The 19,776-nt window shown below is 40.7% G+C and overlaps 1 protein-coding gene across 1 annotated transcript in view; it reads left to right on the plus strand.

The window, feature by feature from the left end:
• The first annotated feature begins 1,453 nt into the window (after positions 1–1,453).
• PPM1L (protein phosphatase, Mg2+/Mn2+ dependent 1L) overlaps positions 1,454–19,776 on the plus strand; it is a 302,408-nt gene continuing 284,085 nt past the window's right edge. The window contains exon 1 of the mRNA XM_034998266.1: positions 1,454–2,613. Coding sequence (XP_034854157.1) covers positions 2,215–2,613 — 399 coding nt within the window. The 5' untranslated portion in view covers positions 1,454–2,214. The remainder of the gene's footprint in view (positions 2,614–19,776) is intronic.

The following is a 19,776-nucleotide window of genomic DNA, read 5'->3' on the forward strand; positions in this document are numbered from 1 at the left end:
ATACTGTTAACAGTTCTTCGTATTTCCTTCCTGTCTTTTCTATGCATGCTTATGTAATTGAGAACATACTGTATATGCCATTTAAATGTCAAAGTTTTCTTTCTTTTTTTGGTTATGATGGCAATCTATGCTTTTTGTAGATATTTTGGAGAAGTTGTAAAAAGCACACAAAAGTCCAGGGGCAGAACATGAAAACCACGTATCATCTACTACTGTAGTTAAACACACTGAACATTTTGGTGTATTTCCTTCCAGTATTTTATTCCTTTTTATTTTATTTTATTATTTATTTATTTACTTCTTAAAAACGTAGTCGGGATCATACCAAGGCAGGAATACCTGGGGAGACAGACACTGGCTGGGCTTGGATCAGGCAGCCTCTACTCTCCAGTCTAGCGGACTGGAAGGGGCAGATCAGCACTTTTCTTCCTGGACAGGGGTAGCGAGAGTGACTCTTTTCCTTCAAAGCTCACTTCTTTCTGTATTTTAAGCTGATTTGTACCTTGTTCATTTCCCCCAAATCTCCAAGGCCCGTATTTCAACAAGTTATCCTTGATGGTTTCGGGAAGCCCGTACCCTTCTCTGCGGCCCTTCACTTCCGCTCATCGAGAGACTCCCGCCCCGACTGCACTTTCTCCTGCGATGACTGAGCAGGTGGAAGGAGGCCTCGAGTTTGGAGCTTCAAAAGGACCCTGAAACTCGAAGAGCCCAGGCACAGCTCTCGCCCCGCGGCTCCACTAGGAGGCTCCGAGTCTCTCCGCCGAAGGGCTGCCACCGCCGAAGGCCTTCGCGTTTAGTCCTCTGCTCCAAGGGCGGCCGCAGCCCTCAGGGAGGCCAGCCCATCCTCGCCCCTCCCGAGGTTATCCTCAGAGCTCACTTCCCTGGGGCTCCGAGGGCTCACATCCTGCTGTCGTCGGGAGGCTCCTTCTCGTCGCGAGAAAGGTTCTAGGCCTCCGGCTCGCTCTCCGCCTCTCTCGAGATCCCGGCAGGCCTCTGGCACAGAACCCAGCGGTCGGATCCTCTCCGCCTCGCTTTGCGAGCCTGGAGAAGTGCGTCCCTTCTCGCTTGCCTTATGCCAGGCGAGGCGGGGACCGCACTACAGCGCTACCAGCCGGAGGGGGGAACGCTCACGTGCGGCACTTGCTTTCCAGCCGGCGACAATAGCTCTCGGGAAAACCACCGTTCAGACGACCAGGACTGGTATTATTTTGTCCTGGGAGCCCGCACAGGAGGGAGGAAAGGCCGTCTACCCGACCTGGGCAGCGGACGCACCCCTTTTCTCCCCCTCGGTTCGTCTGAACGGCCCGGAGCGGCGGGCCAGCCAGCCTCGGCGGAGCTGCCTCAGCCTTTGACAGCTCGGCGCGAGCTCCTCGGGCCTGGAGTCCCAGCTCCAGGGGAGGGACGGGGCGGGGCGAGCGCGCGCGGGGCGGGGCGAGCGCGAGCCGGGGCGAGAGGAGGGAGCGCGCGAGCGGAGCCGAGCGGTGCCGAGCAGAGCAGGGAGGTATTGGGGAGAGGCTGGCTGAGCCCGCCGGCGCGGATCGTGCTGCGTCGCCGGGCTCCGCGTACCCCCGCCTCTGCCCAGGCTCCCGCGAAACTTTTATTCTCTGGGGGCTTCCCGGGGTGTCTGAAGGAATCGGAGCGCTCGGCAAGCTCTGCGCTCCCCTGCCGCGGCGACCCAGGGGACGTGCATCCCTTGCCCGCTGGGCTCTCGCGCCTCGCACCTCCTCACCTGCTGCTGATCTCTCCCCAGAGCGGCGAGGGGGCACCGGCGGAAGGGCCGCGCGGGCGCCAGCGCCTCCGAATTCTCCCGCCCACCACCGTAGACTCGCCCGGCGCAACTTTAACTTGATTCCTCTAGCCCAGCTCGGGCACCGGCGGCTGCCGCTTTGCTGCCACCTTTGCCGTCTCGGCTACCGCCTCACAAAGGGGCGCGTGGAGGGGAGGCGGCACATCCGCGGGCACAGGCGCCGGTGCGCGAGGCGCGGGCCTCCTTGCCGCCGAGGCCGGGAGACAAAAGGGAAACTGCCTCTGTTCGCCGTGCGGGCTGGGAGCAGCCTGCTCGTCCGCCTTCTGCCGGGCTCCGCGAGTCTCCTCCCCCAAGCCTCGGCTGCTGCTCCGCCTCCCTCCCCGCGGGCTGTCCCCGCAGTGCTCCGGGACCCGGCGAGCCTTCGGGGCGCGCGTCGCTGCTGGTGGTTGGGGCTGTAGCGATAATAAATGATAGAGGATACAATGACTTTGCTGTCTCTGCTGGGTCGCATCATGCGCTACTTCTTGCTGAGACCCGAGACGCTCTTCCTGCTGTGCATCAGCTTGGCACTGTGGAGTTACTTCTTCCACACGGACGAGGTGAAGACCATCGTCAAGTCCAGCCGGGACGCCGTGAAGATGGTGAAGGGCAAGGTGGCCGAGATCATGCAGAACGATCGGCTCGGGGGGCTCGACGTCCTGGAGGCCGAGTTTTCCAAGACCTGGGAGTTTAAGAGCCACAACGTGGCTGTGTATTCCATCCAGGGCCGGAGAGACCACATGGAGGACCGATTTGAAGTTCTTACGGACCTAGCCAACAAGACGCACCCGTCTATCTTCGGGATCTTTGACGGACACGGGGGTGAGGTAGGAGTTCTCTGGGGTTTTGTTTGTGTGGGTGTGCGTAAACAAGAGGATGTGTGAGCAGCGGGGTAGGAACTGGGTGCGAGGGGCGTGGTGATGACCTGGTGCCCGGCTGGGCAAAGACACTAGATCCAAATGTGGCTCAACTTGCTGAAAAATACTGCTGGGTCCAGACCTCTTGGTCTCAGTGGCCAATTTGGGGGAGGGAGGGTCGTCCACAATCTATTTTGTGCCTCATAATTTGAGGTTTCCCAAGGCCAGAACCCAGCAAATGACTGTGCTAGTTTTTCGAGGAGAGTTTATGGTTTCTGCTGTGAACTTTGGCCTAGGGCCTCAGCGCCCCTGTTCTAGGGTTTGAGGCTAAGCTAGGCACAAAGAAGAAAGAAAATACCTTTGATTCTCTTTAGGGAAAAGAGACAAAATCTGCTGAGCCGAGTCAGTGAGGGCTCACTGAAGATGAAGGAAGCTGTGACTCCTTCCCATCCCGTTCTCCTAGAGGAAGAACCCGAAGGGCAGCTCTTCGCTTCTTCCCAACTCCATTAACTTTGCAAGTGCAATCGGGCCAGTTGACAGTAGCGCCTCACTGGTCGCCTGCTTTTAGCTGGATCGTGGCACGGGACCGGGATGCCTCTGGCCTTTGCCGAGGTGGCAATGCCCGCAGAGGCTGCGGTGCCCAGATCTCGTCCGGGCGCCCTGGCCGGCTTGGTGCGCAGGCATCTCCCTGCTTCTAAACTCCTTTATTTGGGGTTCATCTGGGGCAAAAGATGATGTTGGAGGCCGGTTCGGGTTCCTCTGCCGCATTTCTGCGGCACCCTGATTGCGCGCCGGGGCTCAGATTTCCTGGAGGTAGGGGCGAGGGTCGGCTCTGGTCCTTGGGCATTAGCCCAGGGGAAGTGAGTGGCAAATGTGGCTCCAGCGCCATTCTCCCAAGCGCATCAGTCAGCCACCCCATCTCTCTCCATTGGCAGTTGGTAAGAGTTTCAATGCTGCATACTATTTATTTATTTTTTTTTTTGCAGGATACTTTTTTACTCATATTCCCTCTGCCCCCTTTGCCACCCCCTCTTCATGAGTCCCCCACCCCACCCCACCCCACTCCCCGTGCTCTGTTCCTCATCCAACTTTCCCTCCAACTCTCATTTTGGTCCTCTGGTCTCTGGTGGGCTGTAGGGGATGTCAGCAGGTCATGATTTGCTTTTTCTTTGGCCTTTGCTTTGGGTGAACATTGAGAAAGCTTTCAGTTGGTTGTTATTTTATTTGCATTCTGTCTTTGATACAAAGTCACTTCACCCACCACTCTGCTAATCTTTCCCAGATACTGTATCTGTCTGCCTTAAACCAACTTTGCCAGAAATGACAAACTTAGTTGGAAAATTTATTTGGTAGAATTGAAATCAATTTTTGCTATTTTCCATCCACCCTAGCCCTATGTTCTGTCTTTCAAAATGAAGGTTTGTTACTGGTTGTAATTTTGTAGCTTTTTGTGTAGGGTGGGGTTCCTTTCCCCTTGGTCATAGGATAGGTGAAAGACCTGAAATTAATTGAGGGAAGAGATGCTCCGTGCTTGGGTAAAAACATATTTGAATGATAATATTCCCAGTACAATGACTAAATTGTTTTCTTGGTTTGATCAGAATGTCTCTATTTTCATTTTATATGCCTAGCCTAGACTTTTAAATCATTTAATAAAGCTTCTACTTACTATATATTTTTAAATTAAAATTGGGCAGCTGTTAATCTGCTTCTGGTCTTAGAAAGCACAGATTTATTTTTAATTTAAAGGTCCAGATGTAATATTAATGTTGTGAAACTTTGGGTTGTGCTTGCCTGGGTGTGTGGTACTGACATATTTTGAGCCTGCACGTGTAAGTGAATGAGTATTTTAAATTTTCTTTTAAGTTGATATTCTAAAACCTGGAAGTTGTGGACCTAAACAGACTTCAGGTTGAAAAATTTCCAGTACTATCTTCTGGTAAATGTATCATCCAGAAAAGGGACATGATAAATGTTTTTATTTAAATAGAAGAATTTTACACGTATAGGTACCCTCCTTAAAAATAGAGTAATTGTTCTATCTGTAATCTCCTATAGTATGTAGCCAGTTCATTCATCTTGGCTTTGTTTTAAGGCAAAATAAGAAAAGTAATGTAAAAGGTAGTTCTTTAGTTGCTACTGGGAATGTGATAATAACAAATAATATTAGGTATTTTCTTTCTTGCTTTTTCTTTCATTCAAAGAAAACCCCACCATCTAATTGTTGTCTTTTGTGTTGTTTTAGCTCCTGTAACATTCACCAGAGGAGGGTGCCACTGTTTGATTTTGGTACAGATGATAGTTGTCTCCTTTCAGAGAAGAGGAAGCTTTTTCTGAGCTCCCTATTATTTGTATATGTTGTGTACAGAAGATAAATGAGGACTTTAATTTTATTTCTACTAATTCAAACTGGTAAGATAGTCTATAAAAAATGAGGGCCCATCTACAACGGTACTGCTTTTTAAATGTAGAAAGGAGCTAAGCCAACTTGTATGTATACATTTCATCCCATTTTTTAGATAAGGTATTTGTTGATGGGCTTAAGATGTGACCTTCCTAAGGTTAGTTCAAGGCCTTCAGTTTGGTGATTTTTATATTAAACCACTGGACAAGTTAATTTGCATATTTACCTTGATAGATAGCACACTAGGGATACAAAGGTGAATGAGATAGGCTTCCTGTCCTCACAAAGTTTCAGTGTAGTGAGAAAGATCTGTATAACAAAAGTCACAGTCATGGTGTGCTTAGGGTGTTATGGGAACACTGAGTAGGGGCATTTAAATCGTACTGGTAGGTGGGAGGCCCAGGGAAAGACACTTTGAAGACATTATTTACTGCAAGTTAAAGGCACAGGCTTTGGTTTGAGATCTGGCTTTGAATCTCTGCTTTGCCTTATATTGGCTGTGACCATGGACAAGTTGCTTAGTCAGCTTTATCTGGGAGTTATTAATCTGAAAAATAGGGATAATAATGCACATAAGGTACACCTCTATCAGTTGTATTTTACCGTATCTAGAGAAATACTTAATGGATGTGGAAGGATGTGGAAAAGAAAGCTTAGAGACCAAGAAGTCTGCATTGTTAGGGCAACAATATCCTAGGAAGAGAGACTCTACATGTGAAAGCCACAGTTTTGATCACTAGAAAGGCATATGTTGGATATGGATAATTTCAAACTTTATATCTCTTTGTTCGAACTTATGGTAAACTGATTACTAATTTGGGATTTCAGGTATCTTAGCATTGGGGAAGCAGCATCCTGGCTTCTGGTGCAAATTTTCTGATTAATGGAAAGGAATATTCTCTATGATTGATTAATAAGTTGGTATTCTGATTCCCACTTCAGCCTCTTAGCATGAGTTGATACTCTTTAGTCTATTCAATTGTGTATTTTTGAAAAAGATTTATCTCTGGACTTCTTATGCTGAGGACCAGACTCTGGATAGCTGTGACTTCTACCTGAATGACATCTTAAAGAGATTTGTCTCAGTGTTCTTATAGGCCAGCTTCCTCACTTGATGCTGTTGGGCCCTTGAGACATTCTAATCATGATACTGTGGGTGGATGGTTGATGTGTGTGTGTGTGTGTGTGTTTAAAGCTATGGCAGTGATTGTTTTTCTGTATAATAAAAGATTTAAAATATTATTATTTAAAATATTATTCTAAAAGATTTAAAATATTATTCTGTATAATAAAAAATTTAAAAATAAAAGATTTACAACAAAAGGTAAAAAAATAGCTCAAATTATACCAACTGATGTGGAAAGGTTATTTTTAAAATTAAAAATAATGTTTATCTAGGAAAATGTTTTTTTGTGTGTGTGCTTATCTCTAATTTTTATCTACTGGCAAAAGGTGGGTGTGTTTTTTTGTTTGCTTCTTTTACTTTTTATATTATTTAGAAGAAATATCACCAATCCTCTGAGGCAACTTTGTCAATGTTCATGGCTTAAACCTATCTGGAAAAACAGATTGCTATGTGCTTCATCATTACTGTATTAAAGGTTATTGTATCATACAATTGACACATAGCTTGGCCAGTGGTTAAGCTTAGAGTTCCACACTTGGCATCAGAGAAGTTGTACTTCAGATGCTTGTCGGGGACTGCAGTCTTGAGGCTCAGCACTTCTCAGAAGTTCAGAGGAGAAACTGCTTATGGAAGGTTCCCTGAAGGATACATATAGTCTAGTTCTTTAGATTAATGGTTCTTAACTTTTCTTGAGTCATGCTTCCCTTTGAGGATGTTATGAAACTACAGACATAGCCCAAGAAGAATGGACATGTGCATCAAGTTTTGTTTATAATTTTAAAGATAAGTGGATGCATGAAGCCTCTCGATTTTACATTAGTTCAGGTAGAATAAAATCTGTTTCTGATAAATCTAGACCTGCAGGGAGCTGTGTACCTGAACCCCTTCCTTGGCCTGATTGTCATCTTATCCACCATTTGCATTTATTGACTGTGTGCCGTCATTTGCCTATGAGGGTTGTAGTGAGGAATGGTCTTCCCAAAGTTTTCTGAGAAATCAATGGCAAAGATGTCCTCGAGGACTTTATTTGTTGCATTATATAGTATCCTTTTTATGAGGACCAAGGGAAAGACAGTTCTCTGATAGCTTTGTGTTTTTAGGTTAAGGATTGAATCATGTGGCTGATTGGATCATCCTGTGTTTGTTGGCTACTAGAAGTGTTAGAGCCAAGCCTCTGACCTACCTCTAACAAATGTGCAGAATTTTATAGAATACATTGATTTGGTATATAAATCTCACTCCCAGGACAGCTTATCTTTCCTACATTCAGTTTTCCTTTGTTTTGTTATTTTCTTTCTCTTCTGAGATAATGTCATTTTATCTTGTTGTGGTATATGTATTCATGTAAGTTTCATTGGATCTTTTCTGAAATAAGATATAGTTCTGAATAATTAAATAATGAGTGGCACGATGAATGATTTGCTTTTCAGACATTATAGCTGCTATTAGTAAATGTTGAAATCCCACATTACCAAGGTTACAAGAGGCCTGTGGATTTAATGTGGACAAATGCCTTTTGATTTAAGAGAAAACTCAGATTACTTTGGTTTAAAATAACACATTGACATTTCTGCCAAAAAAGGAGAGGTAGTTTCCTTCTTAGTCAGCCCCCCTCTCCCAGGCCTAGGAACCTATTTGTAGGTGAATGTAGGATCATGACTGCTGACCTTGGTGCATCTTCTGAACAGATTGTTTAGAAATTCAGTTCAATTAAACCAACATTTTCTGTATAGTCTGACACATGTGGAAAACAGCATTATGTTCTCTGTGATGCCTAAAGATGAATCAGTGCATTCTCTGCCCTCAGAGAGCATTCCATCTACTTGGAGAGATGAGCTTCTTAATAGCAGAGCTATGAGGGGGGGTTGGGCCAACTACAAGAGTGTGATAAGCCTGACTGAGGGAGCTTGGGGAGTCTTGGATAAATTTGAAGAGGAGCTGACTTTTGATTATATCCTAGCATTTCAGGAGACAGAGATTAAGTGGAGGGAGGATGAGAAGATGACATTGCAGGTTGAAGGAAAAAGAAAATGTTATGGAAGAAGTAAAATGCAGGCACAGTTGGAAAAAACACAGGTAGGCCATGTGTTCAGAGCAGGCTTTCCCCAACTGTTATCATTTTAGAAGCCAATACCTTATTTTTTTTCATTTTTGAGTCACCTCTGTGTTTTGATAGTCAATGATATTTTTTAGCTTGACTGTTTTTTTAAATTAAGTATATTTATTTAAAAAAGAAACTTCATATCAGCACTGTGAATGGAAAATCATTAAACGAAGTTTTTGGCCTCCAATCTGCTAAGAAGCCATCTCCGTTTTGATGGAGTAAAATGATTTTTATTTTTATTTTTTATTTTATTTTATTTTTAGAAGAGTAGAATGATTTTTAGAAGGTTCTTCTCCTAGTCTGTGGCTGCGTCTGGACTCTCTCTATCCCTCTCCCCTTGCTTTTTATGAACAAAAAAGTGGCTTTTAAAATTTAATTGTTGGCCAGGCTGCTTACTCCCTTCCCAGGTAGGAGGTACATCTAGTGATGCCACTCTTCGAAGAACACTGGTTTAGGGGCGCCTGGGTGGCTCAGTCGTTAAGTGTCTGCCTTCGGCTCCGGTCATGATCCCAGGGTCCTGGGATCGAGCCCCGCATCGGGCTCCCTGCTCAGCGGGGAGCCTGCTTCTTCCTTTCCCACTCCCCCTGCTTGTGTTCCCTCTCTTGCTGTGTCTCTCTCTGTCAAATAAAGAACACTGGTTTGGAACAGCTTTCCACTGTGACTTCTGTGGCAGCTAAGATTTCATGTGTCACATACCTTCATAGGGAACCCAGAGTTATGCGCAGTTCTCAGTGGTCTAGCAGAAATCCCACCCCCATTTCTAATGCAGGTAAATGGGAAGACATTATAGTAATAAACCTGAATTCCTTCTAGCTTAGTTTAAAATGTAAGTTAATTCACCAGTTTGGGTACTTGAGTCATTACCGGTCACAAAACCAAGCTCAAAGATACAGAGAATAGATCGGTGATTTCCAGAGGCAGGGGTGAGGCATGGGCAAAATGGATGAAAAGAGTCAAAAGGTAAAAAATTCCAGTTATAAAATAAATAAGTCATGGGGATATAATGTACAGTGTGGTGACTATAGTTAATACTATTTTATTGTGTATTTGAAAGTTGCTAAGAGAGGAAATCTTAAAAGTTTTCATCACAAGAAAAAAAAATTCTGTAACCATGTGTGGTAACAGATATTAACTAGACTTTAATTTCTCAATATGTGGTGACCATTTCTCAATATCATTTCTCAATATGTATAAATAATCAAATCATTGTCTCATATGCCTGAAACTAATATAATATTGTATGTCAACTATACCTCAATAAAAAAATACTTGAAAAACTCAAAAAAGTAATATTTTTACTTTGAATGCTAATATTTGAAATATTTGATTATTCTTAATTTCTATTTTGAACTTTAACCACTTCAGTAATATATTTTTGTGGTTTAACTTTTAATTCCATTTGAATAATCCTATTTACTGGATATATCTGTAGCAAGTTAAACATATTTAAAAATAGATTGACTTTAAAATTATAAAAGTAATACAACTACATGATAGTATAGAAAAGAAAAGAAAAAAAAATCACTCAAAATCTCATCCTCTTGTCACATTCACTGTTATGATTTTGGTGTATTACTTGCTTTTTTTTAATATGCATTTTAAATATATTTTTACATTGTTATAATGATGTACATATAGTTTTAAAATCTTGGCTTTTTTCACTTTTTATAAGCCTATAAACATGAAGTCATTTTGCTCCATAATTCTTTAATATATTTCTAATATATTTCTTAGTGATAGATTAATATTTTACTGAATGGCTATTTGATAAATAACTCAATTGCTTTCTAATTGGTATATACTTAGGTAACATTAACTTTTTACCATTGTAAATAACGTTATAATAATAATAATTATTATTTTTGAAATAATAACAATTTTTGTGTTTCTACTATAGTTTTGATTATTTCTCCAGGGTGGATTTCCAGAAGTGGGGTTTCTGGATCAGAGGAGAAATAAAGAAACCAGCATTGTTGATAATAATAATAATAATAATAATAATAATAATAATGGCTGACATTTATTGAACATGTGTACTATTCCCAGGCAGTGTTTAAGTACTTTATATATATTATCTAATTTTAATTATCATAACAGTTTTTGAGGTAGGTACTATATATATGTAGAAATTAGGCACTGAGAAGTTAAGTAATTTACCCAAAGTCTCTTGTAGCTCATAGGTGGTGAAACTAAAATTTGAAACTGGGATTCTGATTTAGAGCTATCTGTCTGCAAACCCTATGCTATCAGTTTAAACTCCACGAATCTCATAATTTGGTCAATGATGTGTGGATAGCATTGTTAGGGGACCAGTGCCTGGTCTTCTCACGTTGCTCAGTAGGACTTGGAGTTTCTCATTTGACTCTGACAGTTGTGTCCCTGTGATATGTGGTATTGTTGTTGAAAACTCTATGCTGGAAATCTTGCTAGGTAGATCTTATAATTGTCTAAGGAAGTCCTACAGTTAAAAAAATTGGGGGTCAGAAGTCAGAGCAGGTGGTGACTCACAAACAGCCATTCTCATCCACTCCCCTTCTTTGCTGGCAGAATCTCTGTCCCATTACAGAGAATCTCTAACATTTTGCCTGTTAGCTCATGAAAGGCTTGCATAGAATTTACAGTGGCATTAACATAGCCATTTGCAAAAATGATTTAGGTTTTATTTTACTTTACAGTACCAAAGGCTTAATTTTAGGATAAATATGTAGTGATGTGTATGTGTTTGAAAAATTTCTCTTTATACTGAAGCACTTTTTTAAGAATTAAAATAATTTCCTAATATGTAAACAGTTGTTAATTTTAAGGCGCAAAATATTATTTTTTCATTTGTTTATAATATTGAGTTGGTACGTTTAGTTTGAGTAGATGATGGTCTTCTGTTTCCATTCTAGAAGGCTGCTTCATACGTTGTTCTCTTAGTCAACCTTAAGTTAAGCACAGGCTTTGGTGATGGCTAGTTATAATCTATTTTTAATATGAATCTTCAAAGGTAAAGTTTAAATAAACAAAGGAAGCCATCATTTAAAACATAGTTAATGGTGCTACAGTACCTTTTGTAGCTTTCTTTTATAGTTATAGGTCCTCCCTATAAAGCACTTTAAGTAAGTATTCATATAGAGAAAAATTATGCATATTGATTAATTGATATTCTTTCAATAAAGTTGAAGTCTGTGCTATGAAAAGCTGTGCTTAAAAAGTGAAGATATAGGGCGCCTGGGTGGCTCAGTTGGTTGAGCGACTGCCTTCGGCTCAGGTCATGATCCTGGAGTCCCGGGATCGAGTCCCGCATTGGGCTCCCTGCTCGGCAGGGAGCCTGCTTCTCCCTCTGACCCTCCCCCCTCTCATGTGCTTTCTCTCTCAAATGAATAAATAAAATCTTAAAAAAAAAAAAAGTGAAGATATAATAACTTACCTGAAAAACAAATCTATAAAGTTTGATCACTTGGTCTTTCTGGAGAATATTTTTTTTCCCCCTTTCTCTGTTTAATGAGACTAGGACTCAGTTTAATGGAGCCTTAGCTGCCTCCAACTTGTCTAGAATGAGGGAAGGTTTTGGTAGTTGAGTCTGTTAAAAATGAGACCTACTTTCCTCCATTCCTAGAAGAGAAGGGAGTTCTTGTCTGTTACTGGGCACAGGGCTCCTGATGGTAAGTTGGGCTACTACAAATAATTATGTAAAATGTTCATTGTACAATGATACCAGATAGAGAGATACCATTTCTAATGTAAAAAAGAACTGTCTGCTCCCCAAGCTAGGCATAATCACTTGGAAAGGGTGCCTTTTTCTAATTGGTACAAAGTGAAAATCACCATAGCAGTAGTCTGTATTTCTGAGACTCACATTCTTTACCATACTGTCCATCATTATTGCCCTCCTTGTTCTGGTCCAGGGTCGAGCAACTGACAGATAATCTATGTGTCTTAGTTGCTAAACCAAAGACTAGTTATCCATTGCACATTATGTCAGCAAACCTTATGACTTCCCTAGAGAAGTGAACATTTACTTGCGTTTGCTTTTCAACATGAATATTCCAAGTTTTAGTCATTATAACTGTGAGTGGGGATTTAATGGTCTGTAGGAATAAATCTTAAATACTTCAAATTGTAATTTTAATAGGACAGTCTATATTTAGCACTACTCTTGGACAGTAAAATTCTTCATCTAAAAACATTTAAGGGGTGCCTGGGTGGCTCAGTGGTTACACATCTGACTCTTGATTTCAGCTCAGGTCATGATCTTGGGGTCCTGGAATCCAGCTCCCTGCTCAGAGGGAAGTCTGCTTGTTTCTGTCTCCCTCTGCCCCCTCCCTACTCTGTATCTCTCTTAAATAAATAAATAAATCTTAAAAAACAAAATAAAACAAAACCATTTAAAAATTATTCTTTTAGTTATAGAATTGCCATTAGGGCAAAAACTGTTTTATTCTGATAAGTATATACCATTTCTTTTTAATCTAGTAAGTGCTTTCAAATCTCTTTTTAATTAAATAAATTAGCTTTCAGTTTAATTAGTCACTGGACATTTTCTGGTCAAATAAGTTTCGTACTGACACTTGTATTTTCTGGAAATTGAGACGTAGTCAGATTTTTTGTCATACTGTTTACCTTTTTGCTCTCTAGAAAAATGAGGTGAATTAGATATAACAATTGGTTTGCATAGGTATATGATAAATATGACTAACCCAGAATTTGGGGTTAAGAAGTTTCTGCTTCTCTTTTATTTAAACACTTAGAGGTTTTCTACTTTTCCGTTTAGAAAGAAGATACATTTTCTCTTTAGATAGGCCTGGCAGGAATCTTGAATTGTCATATAATCCAAATATGGTGCCTAAGGCTTCACAGCTACATGAATACTCTATTTTTAAAGACTTTCATCAAGGAGAGTCCATACTGTCCCTGGATAATTTTTTTTTTCTATAGTCTTTTCTTTCAGGAAATCCATCCTTATATATGAACTAGTTCCCTTTGGTTTAAACCTATTTCTCTTAGTTTGGCCTCAACAGATATATTAGGATTAGGTTGTTACCATTTGTAACTCAATAAGATTATGGTATTCAAAAATCTTCCTCCCCTCATATTAAATAAGTACATCAAGTTTATAGGAGAAGCACTCGTCTCAAAGAAAGGAGACACAAGGTAATTTTACCAAAGAAAGAATAGTGTCCAGATGATCAATAATAGCTCCTCTTTATAATGAGCTGTTTTGGCAATAAAGGAAATGTCCTCTTCAAGTTTTACAGATTGGTTAGTTTTGTCTTTTATGTCCATTGTCAGATGCTTAGGCCATAGGTGGAATAAATTCTAGCTGGACATTTACATGGTATATTATTTGGGAGGTTTTGGTTGCAAATGACAGAAAACTAGTGGAAGCAGTTTAAACACTAGGGACATTTATTATCTCACTTAACAAAAGGCCCGGAAGTGTGGGTATTTCCAAAGTTGGTTGATCAAGCAGTTCAATGACTTCAAGTCTTTATATAACTATATCCAGAGACATAAAAAAAGAAATTGTACCTGTCCTGTGTTCTTAAAGACCAAGGAAACCTTTCTAGAAACACCCCTACATCTCCTAGGCCAGAATTGTGTCCATGCGTAAACCAATGACTTGGCCGTGGGAATTACATCACCATGATGAACTCTGACCCAACATAATTCACCTTGGTCTGGGGAGGAGCCCAGCCTTCTCTGGAGGTCATGGCAGCTTAGAAAGGGGAACAAGGCTAGAGTTTTGTTAGCTAGGAAGAAGGGGGAGTGGGAACAGTTGTTGGGTAGGCCACACAGTTGGGAAGGGAGTTCAGAGAAGGTGGCCTGGAACATTCCTTGTCTGCACATTAGCAAACTCATTGGAGAATGTTGCTGTAAAGTATATAACACTGATGTGAGGAAAAAAGAAAGCTTTAGAAGACTTTAGAAAACGGCAAAGCATCTTAGTTTTGGATTGGCTTAGAGGTGACTTTGCCTGGGGGCTGAGATGTAAATTTGGTATTTAAGGGCCCCAACAAGTCTTAAGAAACTATTAGGTAGTTTTCTAACTCAGATTTTCTCTCTGTTCTGTATAAGCTAGCAACAAAGAGTGGCCTGAGTGTCTGGAGAACAGCAAGGTGCTTTTTGCTCTAATATATGACTGTGTGTTCAGTACAGGTAGTGCTGCTGATGAATGGGAAGGTATCCTAGCAGTTCTTTTGTGGGCTATCCATTTCTCTTTTGCTACCTTCCTGTTTTAGACAACGAATTTGTTCAAATTCAGTAGGATTTTTGTCTCCTAATTATTAGTTATCTTAAGTTTTGTTATTTTGTTTTAAAATATTCTGATCTACTCCAGGCCTGAGGGAAGAGATTCCTGGGAGGGTCAGAATTTTTGTACACATTTTAGAGGGGCATGGCTTGGCAGTGGTCTGGGCTCCAGTGAGAGGGGAGGGCATTAGTCTTCTGATTTTTCTGTAGGCTGAATTGGAGTAAATTCTGTGTGTGAGGATGGGGTAGTCATCCTGCTGCTGCTGCTATAAATTGATTACAGTGAGGCCATCTCTTCATTATATTTTCCTAACTGTTGATTACCAGTCTATAGAAATGCTGCCTGATGAAACTTCCTATTTAGTTTTAGTGGCTTTTCTGGTGATTCATTCTCTCTACTTTTTTTTTTCTTTTAAGAGATATGCAGTCATATTACCTACAAATAATGTAATTTTGTTTCCTGCTTTCTAAGTAGTTATATTTTATGTTTTTGTTTCCTGCCTCCTTGCATTAACTAGAACAGAGTAATGTTCTGTAATATACACGACAGTGAGTATTATGTTCCTATATTTGGGATTATTTAAAAAGTTTGAGATCAGAGAAATGTGAAATGGCTTCAGTTTGTGGATAATAAGGCTAAAGTATCTTTACTGATATAATGAAAGATGAAATCCAAAGGTAAAGTAAGAGTCAAAGAAGAAAGGATATTCAAGGTATGGTAATCAAGAGAATGACTGATCACGAGGATGGACTAGAACTTGGTGTAGATGTGATGCTGAAAATTAGTGTGCATTGATTACCTGAAGGGGAGAACACTGTCTTTTCTACTTTGGGGAAAAATTATCATCAGTAGATCCATCTCATGGGAATGTCCCAGAAAGCATTAGTCTAAACAGTAAGTACAGTATCTAACCATATAGAATACTGATTCTGCAGGTTATGAAGACCTAGCAAGATACACACAGGAATGTCTTCCCCTGGTTCTAGAGGAGTGGGAACTCTGGAGCCATCTTGCCCTTGCACTGCTGCTGGTTTTGGTGAAGGTTGTCCTTATTTTCTCTGGGATTTCCTCTGCAGAAAATCCTTGCCCTATTTCTATTACCTGTCTTGTAAGGAAACTGCAGCTGCTTACACAAGGTTCTCATCCTGAGTGGGGTTAGGTAGTGTTTAGTGTACAGAGACAAAATCTTAGGTAAGATCCTTCAAATTGCCCATAAAGAAGAGTGTGTGCTTTTCACCTCTTATTCTGTAGAGTTATATGTAATTATAAATGTATAACTACATGTCCAAAGTAATGTATAGTACAGAATAAAGTATATGCATATAAAATAGAGTTTTACAGTGTTTTAAATGATAAGAGTATCTTGAGTTTGTGTAAATTTGTGAATGGTACTGTTTCACTGTACCTTCTGAAAGATAACAGAATAAGAAATTGATGAATATTTTGAGATTTTTCAGATGATGACAAGAACTTTTCTTCTTTTAAAGAGAGCATATTGTATATTTCTATGTGTGATCACTTTGAGAAAATTTAGTTTGTTAAAGATACAAAGCAGCATATAAACATGTGGCTTTTGGAGTTGGGAGTAAGATTAATTTATCCTGATTATTTTTAAAGTCAATTTTAGAAGGATAATTATAATGCCATATTGAGTGCTTTATTTTTAATCTAAGTGCCAGCCATATCTTTGACACCAGATGGGAATATGGAGATGGGCACTTAGCCCGGTAATTTATGCTCATAAATACATACAAAAAGTTTACACTTGCTGTTTCTTTCTTGCCTATGGCTTGAGATGCTGGGGGATTTTATCCTCCAGTGATTTCAGAAGAGAGATCCATCGAGGATTCTGACCATTCCCATTTTTTTGACATCCCTCCTGAGTACCTGATAAGGTACCTGTAGGTCTAGACTATTTTGGTAACTGTCTGGCCATGGGTTTGTCTAAGAGCGAGTCTCTCTGAGCAGCAAAGAATTCTTGGAAAAGAAACTTGTATTTTTAATGCCATGTACAGGATCCAAGTGGTTGCTGCTAAAGAAGCACACGGGTACAGAACTGAGAACATGACAGCAGCCAGAGACGTTCTCTGCACCTTCCTGTTAGAGCCACACGGAGATGGAAATTGTTTATCCCCAAAGGATTATGTAATGCAAACAGTTTTAGACATGAAAGAGTACAGGCAGGCATGTACTTTGGAAATACTGCTTAAGAGGGAATTCTCCGATGAAGAGGACAGCTAGTTTTTTTTTTTTTCTCTCTCTCTCTCTCAAAAATAGGATAATAGTGGAAGTGCCCAAATGATGTTCCCAGTTTACCAGAGAGAAGCTCTCATCCCCAGCCTTTGTGGTGACTTTATGTTATGGGGATTAGACATCCACTTCCTTCAGTTTTAAAAATTTACCATTGTTAAGATATTATTATCTGATACACAGTCTATATTCAAATTTTGCCTATTGTCCCAGCTGTTTTTAAAAAGAGCTGAGGTATGATTGGCATAAAAGAAACTGCATATATTTAATATATGTGATTTGATCAGTTTTGCATATATTTGTGAAACCATCACCACCATCAAGATAATGAACATATCCAACACTGTTTGAAGTCTCTTTATGCCCTTTGGTAATACCTTTCCTCTGTCTTCCTCTAGTCCCCCCCTCCATCCCTAGGCAACCATTAATCTGCTTTCTGCCCATATAGACTTAGTTTGCATCTTGTAACATTTTTATATACATGGAGATGTACAGCATGCACATCTTTTTTGTTTTCTGGCTTTTTTCCCCACTCAGCATAATCATTTTGAAATTCATCAATGTTGTTGCATCTATCAATAGTAGATGCGTTTTTATCACTTACTATTATATTGTATGGATATACCAAAATTTGTTTATCCATTGCCTTATTGTTGGACATTTGAGTTGCTTTCAGTTTTTGACTGTGAACATTCATGTATAAGTCTTTGTATGGACATAGGCATTTCTCTTGGGCAAATACCTAGGAGTAGAATTGTTAGATAATATGCTAGGTGTAGGTTAAGTTTTTAAAAAATTGCTAAACTATTTTCCAAAGTGGTTGTATTATTTTACATTTCCATCAGTGATGTATGAGAGTTCTAGTTGTTCCACATCCTTGCCAGTCTTTTTTATTTTAATCATTCTAGTAGTTATGAAGTGTTTTTTTTAAAGATTTTATTTATTATTTATTTTTTGAAAGATTTTATTTATTTATTTGACAGAGAGAGACACAGCGAGAGAGGGAACACAAGCAGGGGGAGTGGGAGAAGGAGAGAAGCAGGCTCCCCTCTGAGCAGGGAGCCAAGTGTGGGGCTCAATCCCAGGACCCTGGGATCATGACCTGAGCCGAAGGCAGACGCTTAACGACTGAGCCACCCAGGCGCCCCCTGTGTCCCTCTTTATATTCATACCACCACCATGCTAGTTCAGCCTTTCATCGCTTCCTGCTTGGACTGTGACGGTGGCTTCTTAGCCGATCACTTAGTTTCTAGTCTCTCTTCTGTCCAGCCCACTCACTGATATCTCTGATATATCAGTCTTCTCAGCTCACTGGGTTATACATTGTTTCTTTTTTAAAAGTCTGTAATTTATACCAACCATGATTTATTTCTTTGAAAAAAAATATTTTTGGGTTCTTCTAATTCATCCCTGACTACTCTACCTTACTCAACCTTATCTTCTGTGGCTCCTCTACACAAAAGTCCGCACTACAGCAAAAATGGTCTGTTATTCCCTGAATGCCCGACGGATACTTATGTCCACTGCCGTTCCTTTGTCAGCTCTATTCTGTTCTCTGAGAGTTCTTATTCCTCTTCCCATACCTGGTGTCTTTTCCTAATTTCAAGGCTCCCCTCAATTTCTAGCTCTTTCATGAGTTCTTGCTTGGTCGTGTCAGCTTTAAGTAATCGTTCCCTCCTCTGAACTTATTGTCTGTCACGGGCAAATGAACATTTTATGTTATTTTGCATTTTTTAAGGTACTTTTTCTCTCCAGCCAGAGTCCAGCTTCCTTGAGTTTCAAGCCTCTGATGAGTTCCTGTGGTGTGCCTGCACTGTCCCAGATGGTTGTGTTTTAATAACAATGCTTTACAGTAATTCTAGAAAGAATAATGCCTAACAAATGAAAAGGAAACACCAAGTTGTGTGACTGCATTTTCTATGTCTTGTATGTGTTGGAAACCAAAGGGCTCTGCTCATTCTGGCTTTTGAGTGTCTGCAGCATATCAGGTGCTTGCACTGATTCTTTCTCGCTGAGTCCTCATGGTTTTTTTGAGGCAGTTGTTACCCCATTTTACAGTTGTGGGTACTGAAGCTCAGACTTCTGTGTGCCCAGGCTTACACAACTGCTAAGTGGCAGAGCTGGGATTAAAATATTTCCCATGTCTGTCTGATTCTAAAGTCCTCTTCTTCTCTGTACCACACTGTCTTTTTGCAAGGATGGCTTGGCAAGGCATTCATATGGGGGTCATCTCTGAGGTATCTAACATTTTAGATTATCTGTGATAAATGTTTCAAGTTTATGGGAATGGAATCAAGTTGAGGAGATAAAGTAATTTATTTATACTATTCACTTGTATTTATTCTCTTTATTTCTTTCATCAACTCTCATGGCTTATGAAGTGTATAGTCCACCCAGAAGTCCTTTAAATAATGACCAAGGAAAACACAAATTAAATATGGAGAATTCTGCAGGATAGTCTAGGCAAGTGATTTCCATATGTTTGACAGGTAACTATTTCTGGTTGTAAGGTAGGAATTTGGGGAATTGAGGCTGGCTCCTTAGAAGAAGCTAGGCAACATTTTCAGATTTACCTCAATGTACCCTTTAAAAGGTGGCTCAGTTATTTGGTTAGTAGTGTTATTGATTATAGGACACTAGTCATGCCTCAATTTTTAAATGTAAGTACAAAAGAACACGTCCTAGAGCTCAATTGAAAAATCTATAGCTTCCCTCCCAAAAGCATCATGCAAAGTAATATTATATGTAGTATTTAGTGAGTGTCAGAGAGTGGGGAAATGTAAATGAACAATTTCAGCTGCCTGGGGGTGGAAACAGTGATTCATAGACTTAAGATTTGGAATTCAGGGTGCCTGGGTGGCTCAGTTGGTTAAGCACTGATTTCCGCTCAGGTCATGATCTCTCAGGGTCGTGAGTTCAACCACCCCCCCTCCCCCCACCGCCTCGGGCCATGCTGGGTGTGGAGCTTAAGATTCTCTCTCTCCCTCTTTTCTGCCCCAGCCCCCCACCCCTCC

This window comes from Mirounga leonina, unplaced genomic scaffold (genome assembly GCF_011800145.1).
Source record: "Mirounga leonina isolate KUSES-001 unplaced genomic scaffold, KU_Mleo_1.0 Mir_115, whole genome shotgun sequence".
Taxonomy (NCBI): domain Eukaryota; kingdom Metazoa; phylum Chordata; class Mammalia; order Carnivora; family Phocidae; genus Mirounga; species Mirounga leonina.